Source organism: Drechmeria coniospora, chromosome 01, assembly GCF_001625195.1.
Source record: "Drechmeria coniospora strain ARSEF 6962 chromosome 01, whole genome shotgun sequence".
NCBI lineage: Eukaryota > Fungi > Ascomycota > Sordariomycetes > Hypocreales > Ophiocordycipitaceae > Drechmeria > Drechmeria coniospora.
Window position 1 is genome coordinate 11,646,484 of NC_054389.1, and position 13,732 is coordinate 11,660,215.

Below are 13,732 nucleotides of genomic sequence, written 5' to 3' on the forward strand. Positions count from 1 at the left end.
GCAGGCCCGGTGGGACATGGACGATGGTGTTGAGTAAATTGAGCCGCTGCCTGCACTTGCAGGTTCGATTGAGCTGACCAGGTGAGCCAGACGACGAACTCTGGGCATGAGCAATCCCGGCTAGGATATCGTGAATCGAGTTGAAGACGTACAAGAGCCTTCCCAGCGGAACACAGTGACACGGCCCCTTTCTTCCTCCGTTCAGACGCCACAGCTGAGCCCTGCCACGGTCAAGCTGGATACACGAAGCTGCTGCAGCCCATCGCACTCGGAATGAGGATTTTTATGTAAGACGACGGAGCGAATATCATCAGTTGCAGCAGGGAAAGAAAGCCTTGAGACCACCGCGGCTGTTTGAGACGACTCTTTGGAGCTTCATCCACTGCAAGGATGTAGTAGAGCTCTCTTTTCCGGACCATTCCGCACGAATGGGATTGTATCAAGAAACAGTCTCCCCGTCAAGAGGTTGGTTGCGCGTTAAAATCCATCCCAATTTGACTTACCCGGTAGGCCACCGGAGTCCGCCACGCCGCAGATTATGGACGGTAAATTGAGACGTCACGATAAACCAGGGACGGTCTTTGACTTTCATCTCATTTGTCGGATCGAGATTGAGTCTCGAGCATATAGAACACGCACACGATGAGCCCAACGGCCAAGGTGCCTAATTTTCTTTCCCACGAATTCAAGACGTTCCCCCTCCGCCGACTAGACGTGCATCGCAGGCGATGGAAGCCTCAAAGGACCAAGTCAAGAGCGGATGATGTGCAGAAACGAATTTTTAACCTGCTCGTGTCCGTAACACAAATAGATTTGGAAAAGGCGAAGAGGTTCACACAAGCTTAGCAAAGGCACTGAGAGGACTCTTGGTCTGACGGACGGGAATTATTAATGCCAGCGCCAGCACCAGCACCAGCACGTGACTGCATCAGCCCAACCGCAAAGGCAACAACTCCACAGAAACGGAACTTTGTTCACTTCATGAGCTGCTCCTCCAGTTGCCATTGTCGACTTTCTTCTCAGCATCTGCCGGTCCGGCGGAAAGCAGTGTCGGCGTCATAGAACAATCGCCGTGTGACGCCAATGACCCCCAGTGACCCGTTCGCCGGCAGAGCAATGGCAGCAGCCCAGCCAACTCCCAAGAACATCCTCCGCGGACACAGGGCTCAGGTGCATGTGGCGACCTTTATCAGAGGCAATGAGCGACTCGTCATAGGTGACGCTGACGGATACATTACCGTCTGGGATCTCGCCGTCATGCGTCCGACCGCCGTTTGGCAAGCCCATGCCAAGGCGATGCTAGGAATCCAGGGATGGGGGCCGGACAAGATCATAACGTGGGCTCATTCAACCAAACTGTGTGGCTGCACAGCGAAGCTGTACTAACTGACCGAAGCCATGGGCGCGACAACAAACTCATAGTCTGGAAGCTCGCCACGGCGGATGAGGCGGGCCTAAGCAAGGCTTTGCCGGTGGAAGACCTTCCGGTGCCGCGACAGCAGCCCTGGGTGCTACACCAGCTCGAGGTCAACACGATGAATTTTTGTTCCTTTTCTGCCTGTGCGCGTCGGAGTCACCATGATGACACCTGCGATCTCGGCGACTCGCCGGACATTCTCGTGGCCGTGCCAAACACGCTCCTCTCCGAGGCCGTATGTCCCGCTCATGCCCGGACCAACGATGGCTTGCGAAGCTGACGTCCCAGGTTGACATCTATTCGCTTCCGAGTCAGTCTCGCATTCACACCGTGAAGCCCAGGACCCAGAATGGCATGGCCATGTGCCTACGACTTTTCCATCATGACCGTTGCCTGACGCTTCTCGCGGCCTTTGAGAATGGCTGTGCCACCGTCCAACGTCTCGAGAGCTCCGGCGCATGGATCACGACATACCGTACAGAGGCACACTCCCAACCCGTCCTGTCCCTGGACCTTGACCCGGGCCGTGCATATTTCCTCACGTCGTCGGCTGATTCGATGATCGCGAAGCACCCTATTCCCACGGCGCTTCAGGCCGTCGCGTGCCTACCTGACGATGATGGTGTCGTGGCCATGGATCTAGAGCGAAGATCACTCCTGTCAGAAGCCGCAAATAGCTCGGCAAAGGTGCCGTCGCCACCCGAGCGCCGGGAGGAATGGAAGCACCCTCTGAAGACGGTCAACACGAAACATGCCGGGCAACAGAGCCTGATGATCCGCTCCGACGGCAAGATATTTGCCACTGCAGGCTGGGATGCGAACATTCGAGTCTACTCCTGCAAGACGCTGAGAGAGCTGGCTGTGCTCCAGTGGCACAAGGTCGGCGCCTATGCCGTTGCCCTCGCCAGCGTTGGAACACCATCCGCCGCGGCTGCTTCGGATTCGGGCACGAGACCCCTGTCCTGCAAAGACTCCTCGAGCACCGCTCTGCTCGGAGTCAAGGACCGCAGGATCCGCCAAGCGACCAAGGCCCATTGGATCGCCGCGGGTGCCAAGGATGGCAAGGTCAGCTTGTGGGACGTATACTGAAGCCGAAGCGTTGAAGCCCCAAGGTGCTCGACGGTTGGTGGGAAAACGGCGTCTGACACAACGGCGAGTCTACGGCCTGCAAGTCATCATGACGTACATCGACTGTGCCCTCTCGAGGAGGCCTTGATCAGGTAGCCCCCCAGGGCCGTCATTGTCGATCTCTCGAAGGCGCTCCGAACCGATCAACGCGAATCAAACCTCCACAGGAAGATCCAAGAGACCATGAAGAGGTTTCCAGGGCACAACCGGGATGGGGTTGCCCTGCTGGTGCGGCTGACGCCGTTCCGGATAGCCGCAGCGTTGCCGAGGCAGCACGGGGAGATCACGGCATGGGCCTGACTGCCTGCTGGTGACGTAGATGAGGCATTCACAAGGAACGACATGGGCATGACGTGCATGCGTGCCATGCTGCCGGACGTAGATGAAGCATTGACAAGGAAAGACATGGGCATGACGCGCATGCGTGCCATGCTGCCGGCACTACTGCGTGTGCGAGGGGGGTGAAGTGTAGGGAAAAAGAACATGGGCCAACCGCACGCCCTCTCTCACTCCGTGTTGCGTTGCTTGGTCATGTCGATGAGATGTATTGACCAGTCGCTACATCTACAATTTTCCATTGCACGCACTCTTTCACCCCGTGTTGCATTGCTTGGTCATGTCCACGAGGCATAGTAGTCAGTCTCTACGTCTGCAATTTACCTTTGCACGCACTCTTTCACCCCGTGTTGCGTTGCTTGGCCATGTCCATGAGGTATAGTAGCCAGTCACGACGACTACTATTTGCCTTCAAGAACGTGCCCTCGAGTGTGCCATTAACGCGTGCGAATCGCTCAAACACCATAGCCTACGATTGGACCCTCAACCGGCGCGGACGCTCAGGCGGCATGGGCCGAGCCCGGCCGCCGCGTTGCGATGCCGCCGCCGGACGGGCGTGCTTTTCCCCAACGTCGACTTTTCCCTCACAGTCGGCTCCCCATGTTGACGTGGACGGCCTTGACCTGGCTGTAGGCCTCGAGGCCGGCCTCGCCGAGCTCCCTGCCGATGCCACTCTGCTTGACGCCGCCAAAGGGGACGCGTGGGTCGCTGTCCTGGCTGCTGTTGATCCAGACCATGCCGGCCTCAATCTCCGAGGCCACGCGATGGGCGCGCTCGAGGTCCTTGGTGAAGACGGCGGCGCCCAGGCCGTAGGCGGAGTCGTTGGCGCGGCGGACCGCCTCCTCCTCGTCGGCGAAGCGGCTGATGACGACGACGGGGCCGAATATTTCCTCCTGGAAGATGCGCATCTCGTTGGTGACGTTGGTGAAGATGGTCGGCTCGACGAAGAAGCCCTTGGAGTTGACGTCAAAGGGCTTGCCTCCCGAGATGACGGTGGCGCCCTCGGACTTGCCGAGCTCGATGTACTCGAGCACGCGCTGATACTGCGCCTTGGAGACCTGGGGCCCCTGATACGTCTCGGGGTCCCACTGATGCCCGACGCGGCTCACCGTCTTGGTGGTGTGGGCAAACTGCTCGACAAACCTGTCGTAGATGGAGTCTTGGACGAGGATGCGCGACGTTGCCGTGCAGATCTGGCCCTGGTTGGACATGATGCCGAGGTGGGACCACTTGACCGCCTGCTCGAGGTCGCAGTCGTCAAAGACGAGCAGGGGCGACTTGCCGCCCGTCTCGAGCGTGATGTTCTTGAGCGTCGCCGAGGCCATCTTCATGATGGTCTTGGCCGTGGCCGTGGAGCCGGTGAAGGCGACCTTGTCGACGCGCGGGTGCTCGACCAAGGCGGTGCCCGCTTCCCTGCCGTAGCCGTTGATGACGTTGACGACGCCGGGCGGGAAGCCCGACTCCTTGATCATCCGGGCCAGGACGAGGATGCTCAAGGGCGTCTGCTCGGCGGCCTTGATGACGACCGTGTTGCCGCAGGCCAGGGCCGGGCCGAGCTTCCAGGAAGCCATGGAGAGGGGGTAGTTCCAGGGGATGATCTGGCCGACGACACCGATGGGTTGGCGGAGCGTGTAGGCAAACTTTTGGTGCGTCGTGGAGATGGTCTGGCCGCATATCTTGTCGGCCCAGCCCGCGTAGTAGCGGAAGACGGTGATGGCCTCCTCGATGTCGACCGAGAGGGCCTCGGCGTAGGTTTTGCCTGCGGCGCCACGTGAGCACCGTGGCGGGCGGTCGAGGGAGGAAAGGAGCGGTGCGTACCATTGTCCCAGGCTTCTATGGTGGCAAAGAGCTGCTTGTTTGCTTCGAGGCGATCGGCGAGCTTGCTCATCAGGTGGCCCCTGTCCGAGGCGGCGAGCTGCTTCCACGAGGGGTGGCGGAGTGCCCTGTGAGCGGCCTCGACGGCGGCGTCGACGTCCTTGGCACTCGCCGCTTGGACCGTGGCGATTTCTTTCTCGGTGCTGGGACGCTGGTTAGAATGAGAGCGGCAGGGGGCGGCGGCGGCAAGGACCTACGCCGGATCGATGGAGGTTATCGTCTGGCCCGAAGAGGCCTTGACGAACTCATTGTTGATGAACAGGCCCGTCGGCTGGCTGTACTTGACGCCGTTGGGTGCAACGAGCTGGAGGGGTTCGCAGGAAGTCATGTCGCAGGATGGGGGTGTGGACGGCTGCCTGCTCTGAATCGTCGTTGCTCGAGGATGAGGGCGAGGATGAGGGCGAGGACGAGGGCGAGGAAGAGGGCGAAGAGGAGGGCGAAGAGGAGAAAGGATGGTGATGGAACTGGATGGATAGAACGGAGGGCGGGGGAAGCAGGAGCGATGGATGGCGGGGAAGGACGATCAGGGTGGATCGAGAAGGAGCCCGCGGGGAGCGACAAGGAAGGAGCGATGGAAGGCCACCGAGCTCCTCGAATCCAACGACGGCGGATGAAAAGTATGTACTTGATGGTGGGAGCTACGTGACCTACACCTACATGCAGGTAATTACGTGGCCTACGTGTCTTGTGTAGGTATAAGTGCGGTACGAAGCAGGTGTCGCTGCGGGCTTGTTTGTGCAACCGCCAACGGGTGTATACTCGTCGGTTGTTCGTGGGCTGGCTGGGCCGTTCATTCGCCAGCCGGGGTAGCAACGGGGTTGTCGCGGACAAGGTACGGAGCACAGCGACTCCATGACGAAGGGTGCCGACGAGAGACTTTATGCGGTGGCTTGGTCGGGCATCCATCCACGCCCTCTGTCGGAGAGCCCGTTGGGGACCTGGGAATACCGCGAAGCAGCGTGGTTGCGGACCCGGAATGCCGCCGCATCGACCGGCGCCGGGGACGGATCCGGCCATGACTCTCCGAGGGGCCACCGGACCGGCCACGGAGGTGCATGTACACGGTGGCGGCGGAGCCATCGGCTCGCTCGTTTCTCCTTGGGCCATGATGGGATAATAATGAGCAGCGGCGACAGTTGGATCGTCAGGGATGCTGCCTGCCAGTGCTGGGTCGCACCCACTCCTCACCGCCCAATGGCCGTGCCGGTCGTTGGCTGGCGAGTCGTCGGATGAGGCGGGACGGGCCTCGGACCTAAGAACTCGTTACGTGCGATGCGATGCGGACGTCTGGGACCGCTAACTCCGCGCGCCGAGCGGAAGACGGACGCGGCAAGCAAAGGGATGGCGACCAAGCGAGGCGAAACTCCGCAGAGCAGCGTGCTAGTGCGGGTAGATCTGGTATGGCAAGATTCACGATGAGCACTAGCGGGCGCCGTAATCTTGACTCGCACGGAGGCTCGTACCGCCTAATCGGCACGCTTACCTGCCCTGGCACCGGCCGACGGCTAGCGAGTTCGAAGCCAGGGCTCGCAGCGTGGCCACGGCGGCGGCCGCGTTCGCTTGGCGGATGTTGGGCACGGGACAAGACACGATGACGGCAACGCGCTGGACGTGCTGGACGACGATGATGACACGGCTCGGCGAACGCCAGCAAGTGTACGGAGCACGGAGTGCTTGCTCAGCAGTTGTATTGCATGCACGTGCAGGTGCACATGCACTGTCGTATTTCGGTATGACTCCCGTCAAGATTTTCGGCATGCTTGATTGGCAATGCCGGACACGGCCCAACAGGTCATGTACACTTGCATGTGTTTCCTATCATGATGCACAGTTTGTCACTCTGTACGGAGGACTGTGCTGGATATTACTCCCTTGTGCAAGTACGTGTGCGAGTTCCTGTATGCAAGCAAGCACGGTACTTGAGTTTCGGCACAGTAAGTATCCGTACGTTGTAGGTGTAATAACTATATGGAAGTACGGAGTACATGAACATGAACTCGAGAGTACATGTAAGTATTCGCTAAAGAACACGTAAGGAATACCACCTTGCTCGTCGTTTGTACTTGCACGCATAAGTACTTGATCTATACCACAAATACCACAAAGTATAGCAATTGCACTGGCAAGTACAGTATGTGGCAAAAGGTATTTGCCCACCCTTAGGTATCACAATCCTAGTCCTCTATACTAGTCCTCTATACTAGTCCTCTATACTAGTCCTCTATAACCCAATAGAAAATGGTACCTGAAGGGGGGGAAATACTTTTTGCCCCCCACTGTAATACGCAGCACAATTAGTTGCAGGCGTAGCAGCGTAGGTGCACGAACGAGCAGATGTGCAAAGTAGTACTTGGTAGCAGACGAGGTACAGGTACCAGATGGGTAGTGCCTTAGTACTTATGTCCGTAGGTTAATAGTACAGTAATACTAGGTTTGTAGAGGCATGCTACAGCCTGGGACCCGACTATAGGTACTGGGTACTTACTAGGTATCTAATAAAACAGTACTCCGTACTAGGTACGCTAATATTAATACCCCGTGGTTAAGTCCGCCCGCGGCACTTGCAAGTACTCTGTACTCTACTCGTGCCGTACTCATCATGACTCACCTCCCCACCCATCCAACTCATCATTTCTCCATCATGCATGCCACAATGGCGGAGCACGCACAAGCTGCCGACGAGCTCTAATGTACTCATCGATTCTGTACTGGCAAGTTCGTAGTAGGAGACGTATACATGCAAGCACTCTACCAAGCACAGTGTTGCACATGTAGAGACCTATGTATCCCGTCTGCTGCAGTACATTCAGAGTCTTGCGCTCGCCACTACCATCCTAGGTACAGTACAAGCGCTGCTTACAGTACAAGCGCTGCTTACAGTACAAGCGCTGCTTACAGTACAAGCTCTGCTTACTGTACTACAAGTACTTGCAGCACTTGTACACCTACTATAAGTACATGAAATTGGATAGTACTTCCACTTCCATATTCCCTTGCCGTTCGGCAGGGACAAGTGCATAGTGGCCACCTGTTGCTGCATGCAGCGCAGGGAACGACTCCCCTCCACCGTGCGTGCTTGCTCGGAATTGCCATGTAGAACCGAGATGTACAATTGCTGTACTCCGTAGTTGTACGAGTAATATCGCCAGCCACCCGGATCAATCGTGCTCATTACTTGCCACCGCCAACAGTGCCATGAAATAACTTTTCCCGCTGCGTGCATGAATGGGCAGCAATGACTTTTGCCGCGTCCTCGTCGTCCACGACATGCAAGTGCAGGACAAGTACTTGTGGTGGTAGGTTTGTGCAGTAATGCAGCGGTAGGACGCCACGTAGAACGAATTGCCCTGTACGGAGTAATTACGGAGTACTTGGCTAAGGCACCTACTAGGTACCAGTACCTAGTAGCAAGGTACATGTGTATTTGCACGAGCCTACGGAGGACTTGCAAGTATGTGTGCAGTTATGTGTACAGTTATGTGTACAGTTATGTGTACAGTAAGTATGTGTACAGTTATGTGTACAGTAAGTATGTGTACAGTTATGTGTACAGTTAACAAGTACGGAGTACAGCGAGTGTATTCCGTACTAGATGGAAGTCGGTGCACATTAAAATACATTGCAATACTTGCGTGCACTGTACGGAGGTCTTGTACTCAAGTATGCTTTGTACTTACAGTACACCTACAGTAGTGCAGAGTACGGAGTACCTAGTACTTGTACACCCATTCATTCACCACAGCACAGCCCAACTCCAGCAAGTCGGGGCATTTCAGCGCCTCTCCGTCCGCACCGGCACAACCAAAAGTGCGAGGTCGGTGGGGTCCAACGGGTCCGCTCAGGTCTTGTCTGACTGAAAACTGATCCCCGCCACCCCACCTCCCTGGAAGCCGTCATGACAATAGTGGCATTCCCGCCCACACGCGTGCACGCGCTCCGAGTGCTGTTCGGCGCATGCGCACGACACAAACTCCGCACCATGCGAGAACTCGTATATCCAAGACGAGACGGTGTGCGGGAGCCCAGCACGACGGTGGAGCGTGGATGACGCCGAGTGAGTAATCGTCGCTCCGTCCGCGTCGTCGCTCCGTCAGCGTCGTCGCTCCGTCACTGGCAGCTTTCCACCCGCGCGCACGGCCAGCGGCCTCTCAGCGGCGTGCGACCCCTGGCGCTCGCTGCGGGCCTGCGGACTTGACTTTGTCGTGACTTGACGCCTAGCCCCAAGTACTCGGTACCTGCATCCTGCTGACGGTGCCGCCGAGTCTGCATGTACTCCGTACCGTTGCCAAGAACCGACCTGCTTCGGGCCTACCTTGGTCGGTAGCGTCTAACGCGGGCCATGTCCATCTCCGCGTCGACGGTACCTGCGGACAAGAGCAGCCAGCACCCCCGCACGTCGTACCTGGTACCTGGTCGTCGTTGGTGCCGGTACCTACTAGCGGTTAGCACCTCGTCTCCACGAGGCGACCAAGCTAGCTGCTGGCAGCCCACGAGAAATGTCTCCGATCCAAACATCCTCCATCCATCATGGATTATTGACTCTTTTGCTAGGCTCCCTTCAACTCCCACTCTCGCTCCGTCATCCCCGGTAACCCCCCATGGCGTGCTTGTCGGTCCCCGGACCCCCTAAAGTCCGCATGGCTGGTCAATGGATGAGAAGGCAACTTTCTCCTCCATCATCCCGTTGCCAGTACATATACCGACGACCGACCGGTGCGGATGACATCTGACATTAACCTTGCCATCCGCCCCCCCCCCCCCCTTGTCAGCCAGCATTGTTCCCAGCATTGCTCCCAGGGTGAGGAAAAAAAATCCATATCCCTAAGAGGGTCCCCGTCTCCTTCCCTCCACCGAGATCGATCGATTCAACGCAACGACAAGAAGCCAGACAGCGGTATATTGTCCGTCTCGCCTCGTCTCGCCTCGTCTCGTCTCGAATCGCACCCATCTGGCACGTTGATGCCACCGTCCTCGGCCCCAATACCGTCGTCTGCCCTGCCGCGCCGCCAGACCCATGGCAGACCAAGCAGCCATGTCGACGACGCAGACGGGCCTGGGAGTCCCCCGTCGTTCGGACCACACCGTCTCGTCCGCCTCGACGCTCGCCGGCGACCGGCCATCGTCATCTGACGAAAAGGTGACGGATCCGGGTGCCGGCTCGACCGCTGCCGACGATGAGAAGAGCCGACATGACGACAACTTTAGCGATCGGCCACCTGACGAGCTCTCCGATGATGAGTATCCTTCGGGCGTCAAGTTGGTCTTTATCGTCATCGCTCTCGTCCTGAGCATCTTTCTTCTGTCTCTCGACATGGTGAGTGACGTCTCCTCGGCCCGTTCCTCCCAGGACGGGACAGCACGAGGCCAAGCCGCTGACCCGACTAGACCATTGTCGCCACGGCCATTCCCAAAATCACCGACGAGTTCAAGGGCCTCGACAAGGTCGGATGGTACGGCGCCGCCTTCTTCATGACCGTCGGCGCCTTCCAGTCAACGTGTAAGCCGTCCTCCCCCTCGCCGGCCGACCGATGACGGCTGACGCCATGTCCGTGCAGGGGGCAAAATCTACAAGTACTTTCCTCTCAAAACCTCGTTCCTCGTCGCCATTCTCATCTTCGAGGTCGGCTCCGCCATCTGCGGCGCTGCGCCGACCTCCGAGGCCCTCATCGCCGGCCGTGCCATCGCCGGCGTCGGTGCCGCCGGTCTCGGAGCTGGCGCCTACACCATCATCGCCTTCTCGGCGCCGCCCAAGAAGCGGCCGGCCTACACCGGCATCCTCGGCGCCTCGTACGGATTCGCCTCCGTCCTCGGGCCCCTCGTCGGCGGCGCCTTCACCGACCACGTGAGCTGGCGCTGGTGCTTCTACATCAACCTCCCCGTCGGCGGCCTCTCGGCCCTCGTCATCCTCGTCTTCTTCCAGACGCCGCGCAACGCCGTGCCCGAGGAGGCGCCCCTCGTGGAAAAGTTTCTCCAGATGGACCCTCTCGGCGTCATCCTCATGATGGGCGCCACCGTCACCTACATCCTCGCCGTCCAGTACGGCGGCGTCGCCTACGCCTGGAACTCGTCCGTCGTCGTCGGCCTCCTCGTCGGCTTCGTCGCCATCATCGCCGTCTGGGCCGGCCTGCAGTGGTACCAGGGCGAGCGCTCCATGGTCCCCCCTCGCCTTGCCAAGGATCGCACCATCCTCGTCATGAGCCTGTTCGCCTTCATGCTCGCCGGCGGCTTCTTCGCCGCCATCTACTACATCCCCATCTATTTCCAGTCGGTCCACGGCACCAACCCGACCATGAGCGGCGTCCGGAACCTGCCCTTCATCATCTCCGTCACCATCGCCACCGTCAGCAGCGGCGTCTTCGTCTCCGTCACGGGCTACTACCAGCCCATGCTCATCGGCGGCGGCGCCCTGGCCACCATCGGAGCCGGCCTCCTCTACACCCTCGACGTCGACACCGGCACCGGCGCCTGGATCGGCTACCAGATCGTCGGCGGCCTCGGCTGGGGCCTCGCCTTCCAGATTCCCATGATTGCCGTCCAGGGCTCCGTCTCGGCCAAGGACCTTGCCTCGGCCACCGGCATGCTGCTCTGTAAGTCGCCCGTCGTGCCGAAATCGAGCGTCGAACCGCCGCTGACGTGCTTGTCTTTGCGTAGTCTTCCAGAGCATCGGCGGTGCCTATCTCGTCTCCGGTGCGCAGTCGGCCTTTGTCAACCAGATGGTGCCGGCCGTCAAGAGCATGGCCCCGGACATTGACATGGGCAAGCTAGTCCTGACGGGCGCCACCGAGATCCGGAACGCTTTCACTCCCGAGGAACAATCGGCCGTCATCGAGGGCTACATGACCGGCCTCCAGGTCGTCTTCGCCATCTGCATTGCCTGCACCGGCATCGCTACCCTCATCGGCCTCGGCACGAAGTGGACCAAGCTCAAGCAGGACGGCATCGCTGCTGGCGGCATGGCCTAGATTTTCACGAGAGCGGACGACGGACGACGACGAGAGCAAAGGATAGAGGTCTAGACATGATTAGACTTGGCATGATACCAATGACGGCGTTGCGGTGCGCTTGCTTCGATGGGAAAAGAGTATCATGGCCAGAACCAGAATATTGGCAAGCGAGACTTGAATAGGATGAGGTCTCGAGAGAAATGAATATAAATCTACCCTCATAAAGTAGCTTGAAATTGTGTGTCGGCGGCAGTTGTCATTGTTGACGACGTTGGGAATGAATGCGGGGGAGTGCAGAGGAATACAGTGCTTGATTACGTGAACAGTGCTTGATTACGTGAACAGGAGCGCAGAGGACTACAGTCGAGCACATGTACTCCGTACAGTACCAACTTACTCCGTAGGTGCACAGTACCTACTTTAAGTACGGAGTAAGTACACGGACTTGTACTACTTATTATTACTACATGCAGGTATTTACGGAGTACTGAGCAATACATGCACTGTACTTACAGTAGGCCTAAGTCACAGATAAGAGATAAGCCTAGGCCCGCTTACTCATCCGTCATTTTCCTAAACTCCATATCTTCCGTCCAGAGTCAGTCTGACCGTCCTCAAATCTCCGCCTGCAGAAACCATCACGAGAATATATGCCGAGGCATCACGCCCTGACCATGGCCGCCCCGTCTTTCTTACCCCCCTGAACTTCCTCTCCGTCCGCCCAGTCTTCTTTTACTTCTTACATCTCCACCTCCACCCCCTCCCCCCCTGGTCCTTTGCCATGTTGCGCCGTCCCTTCCAGACGCCCATGGCTGGTGCCGTGTCTTCGGTCGCCACGGTGGCGGCATCAGCATCAGCATCGGCGTCGGCATCGGCATCGACGTCGGCCACAGCATCGGCATCGGCGTTGCCTCGGTCGCCGTCCCCCTTCTCCCGCGCCCACCGCGCCGTGGTCGAGACGATACCCTCGACCCCGATCCGCGTCATCCGCACCGTCGATGCCTTCCGTAGGTGGCGGAAGCCGCACACAATCAACCATCGCACCGTCGGCTTCGTGCCCACCATGGGCGCCATGCACGACGGCCATCTCGCCCTCATCCGTGCCGCCGCCCGCGAGAATCACCACGTCGTCGTCAGCATCTACGTCAACCCCGCCCAGTTCGGCGTCAAGGAGGACCTCACCTCCTACCCCGTCACCTGGGACGCCGACACCACGGCCCTGGCCAGGCTCGACCGCGAGCTTGCCGAGGACGGAGTCAACCTCGGTCGCGTCTCCGCCGTCTTCGCCCCCACGACGTCGGACATGTACCCTTCGGGCTTCCCTGGCCAAGAGGTCGACAGCAAAGGCAGCTTCGTCAACATCACTCCCGTCGGCGACGTCCTCGAGGGCCGCACCCGGCCGACCTTTTTTCGCGGCGTCGCCACTGTCTGCATGAAGCTCTTCAACATTGTGCAGCCCGATCGCGTCTACTTTGGCCAAAAGGACGTCCAGCAGACGGTTGTCATCCGCCGCATGGTCGAGGACCTCATGCTGCCCACCGATGTCGTCATATGTCCCACCCAACGCGACCCCGACGGTCTCGCCTTGAGTTCGCGTAATGTATATCTCGGTACCCGCCGCCGCAAGCTCGCCGTCGTTCTGAACACTGCCCTGCGTGCCGCCGAGGCTGCGTACGGTGCCGGCCAGCTCGATCGCGCTGCCATTCTCGGCGCCGCCCACGACGTGTGCGAAACCGTGCTGCGTGCCCAGAGGGACATGTCGCCCGATCGGCGCGCCCTTTTCGAGATTGACTACATCTCCCTGGCGGATCCGGATACGCTTCAGGAGGTGGACGCTGTCGACGCCTCTCGAGGGGCCGTCATCAGCGGTGCCATCAAGATGCTGCCGCTGGAAGCCGCCCAACCGGGCGAGGATGTGGGACATGCAGGCGGTCCGGCCGTGAGGCTCATCGACAACATTATTCTCAAGCCAGCAGCAGTGGAGCATGGCTCGCTTGGGGGATACGCGTAGGAGTGTCCCCCTCCCCTACTT

General features: G+C 59.0%; 4 protein-coding genes across 4 annotated transcripts; 3 read left to right on the top strand and 1 right to left on the bottom strand.

Moving 5' to 3' along the window:
* Nucleotides 1-1,083: 1,083 nt before the first annotated feature.
* On the top strand, nt 1,084-2,506 carry DCS_03093 (ASTRA-associated protein 1; the record flags this gene model as incomplete). The annotated part of the gene is made up of 3 exons (XM_040800417.1): nt 1,084-1,337; nt 1,397-1,652; nt 1,706-2,506. The coding sequence occupies 3 exons, from the start codon at nt 1,084-1,086 to the stop codon at nt 2,504-2,506; spliced, it is 1,311 nt and encodes a 436-aa protein (XP_040661300.1).
* Nucleotides 2,507-3,465: 959 nt separating this feature from the next.
* On the bottom strand, nt 3,466-5,084 carry DCS_03094 (aldehyde dehydrogenase ALDH; the record flags this gene model as incomplete). Its single annotated transcript, XM_040800418.1, has 3 exons — nt 3,466-4,640; nt 4,700-4,899; nt 4,954-5,084. 3 exons carry the CDS (start codon nt 5,082-5,084, stop codon nt 3,466-3,468), a joined length of 1,506 nt encoding a protein of 501 aa, XP_040661301.1.
* A 4,686-nt stretch (nt 5,085-9,770) lies between these two features.
* On the top strand, nt 9,771-11,718 carry DCS_03095 (efflux pump antibiotic resistance protein; the record flags this gene model as incomplete). Its single annotated transcript, XM_040800419.1, has 4 exons — nt 9,771-10,070; nt 10,142-10,253; nt 10,312-11,343; nt 11,408-11,718. 4 exons carry the CDS (start codon nt 9,771-9,773, stop codon nt 11,716-11,718), a joined length of 1,755 nt encoding a protein of 584 aa, XP_040661302.1.
* A 763-nt stretch (nt 11,719-12,481) lies between these two features.
* DCS_03096 (panthotenate synthetase) lies at nt 12,482-13,711 on the top strand (the record flags this gene model as incomplete). The annotated part of the gene is made up of 1 exon (XM_040800420.1): nt 12,482-13,711. The coding sequence occupies one exon, from the start codon at nt 12,482-12,484 to the stop codon at nt 13,709-13,711; it is 1,230 nt and encodes a 409-aa protein (XP_040661303.1).
* Between the last annotated feature and the right edge of the window lie 21 nt (nt 13,712-13,732).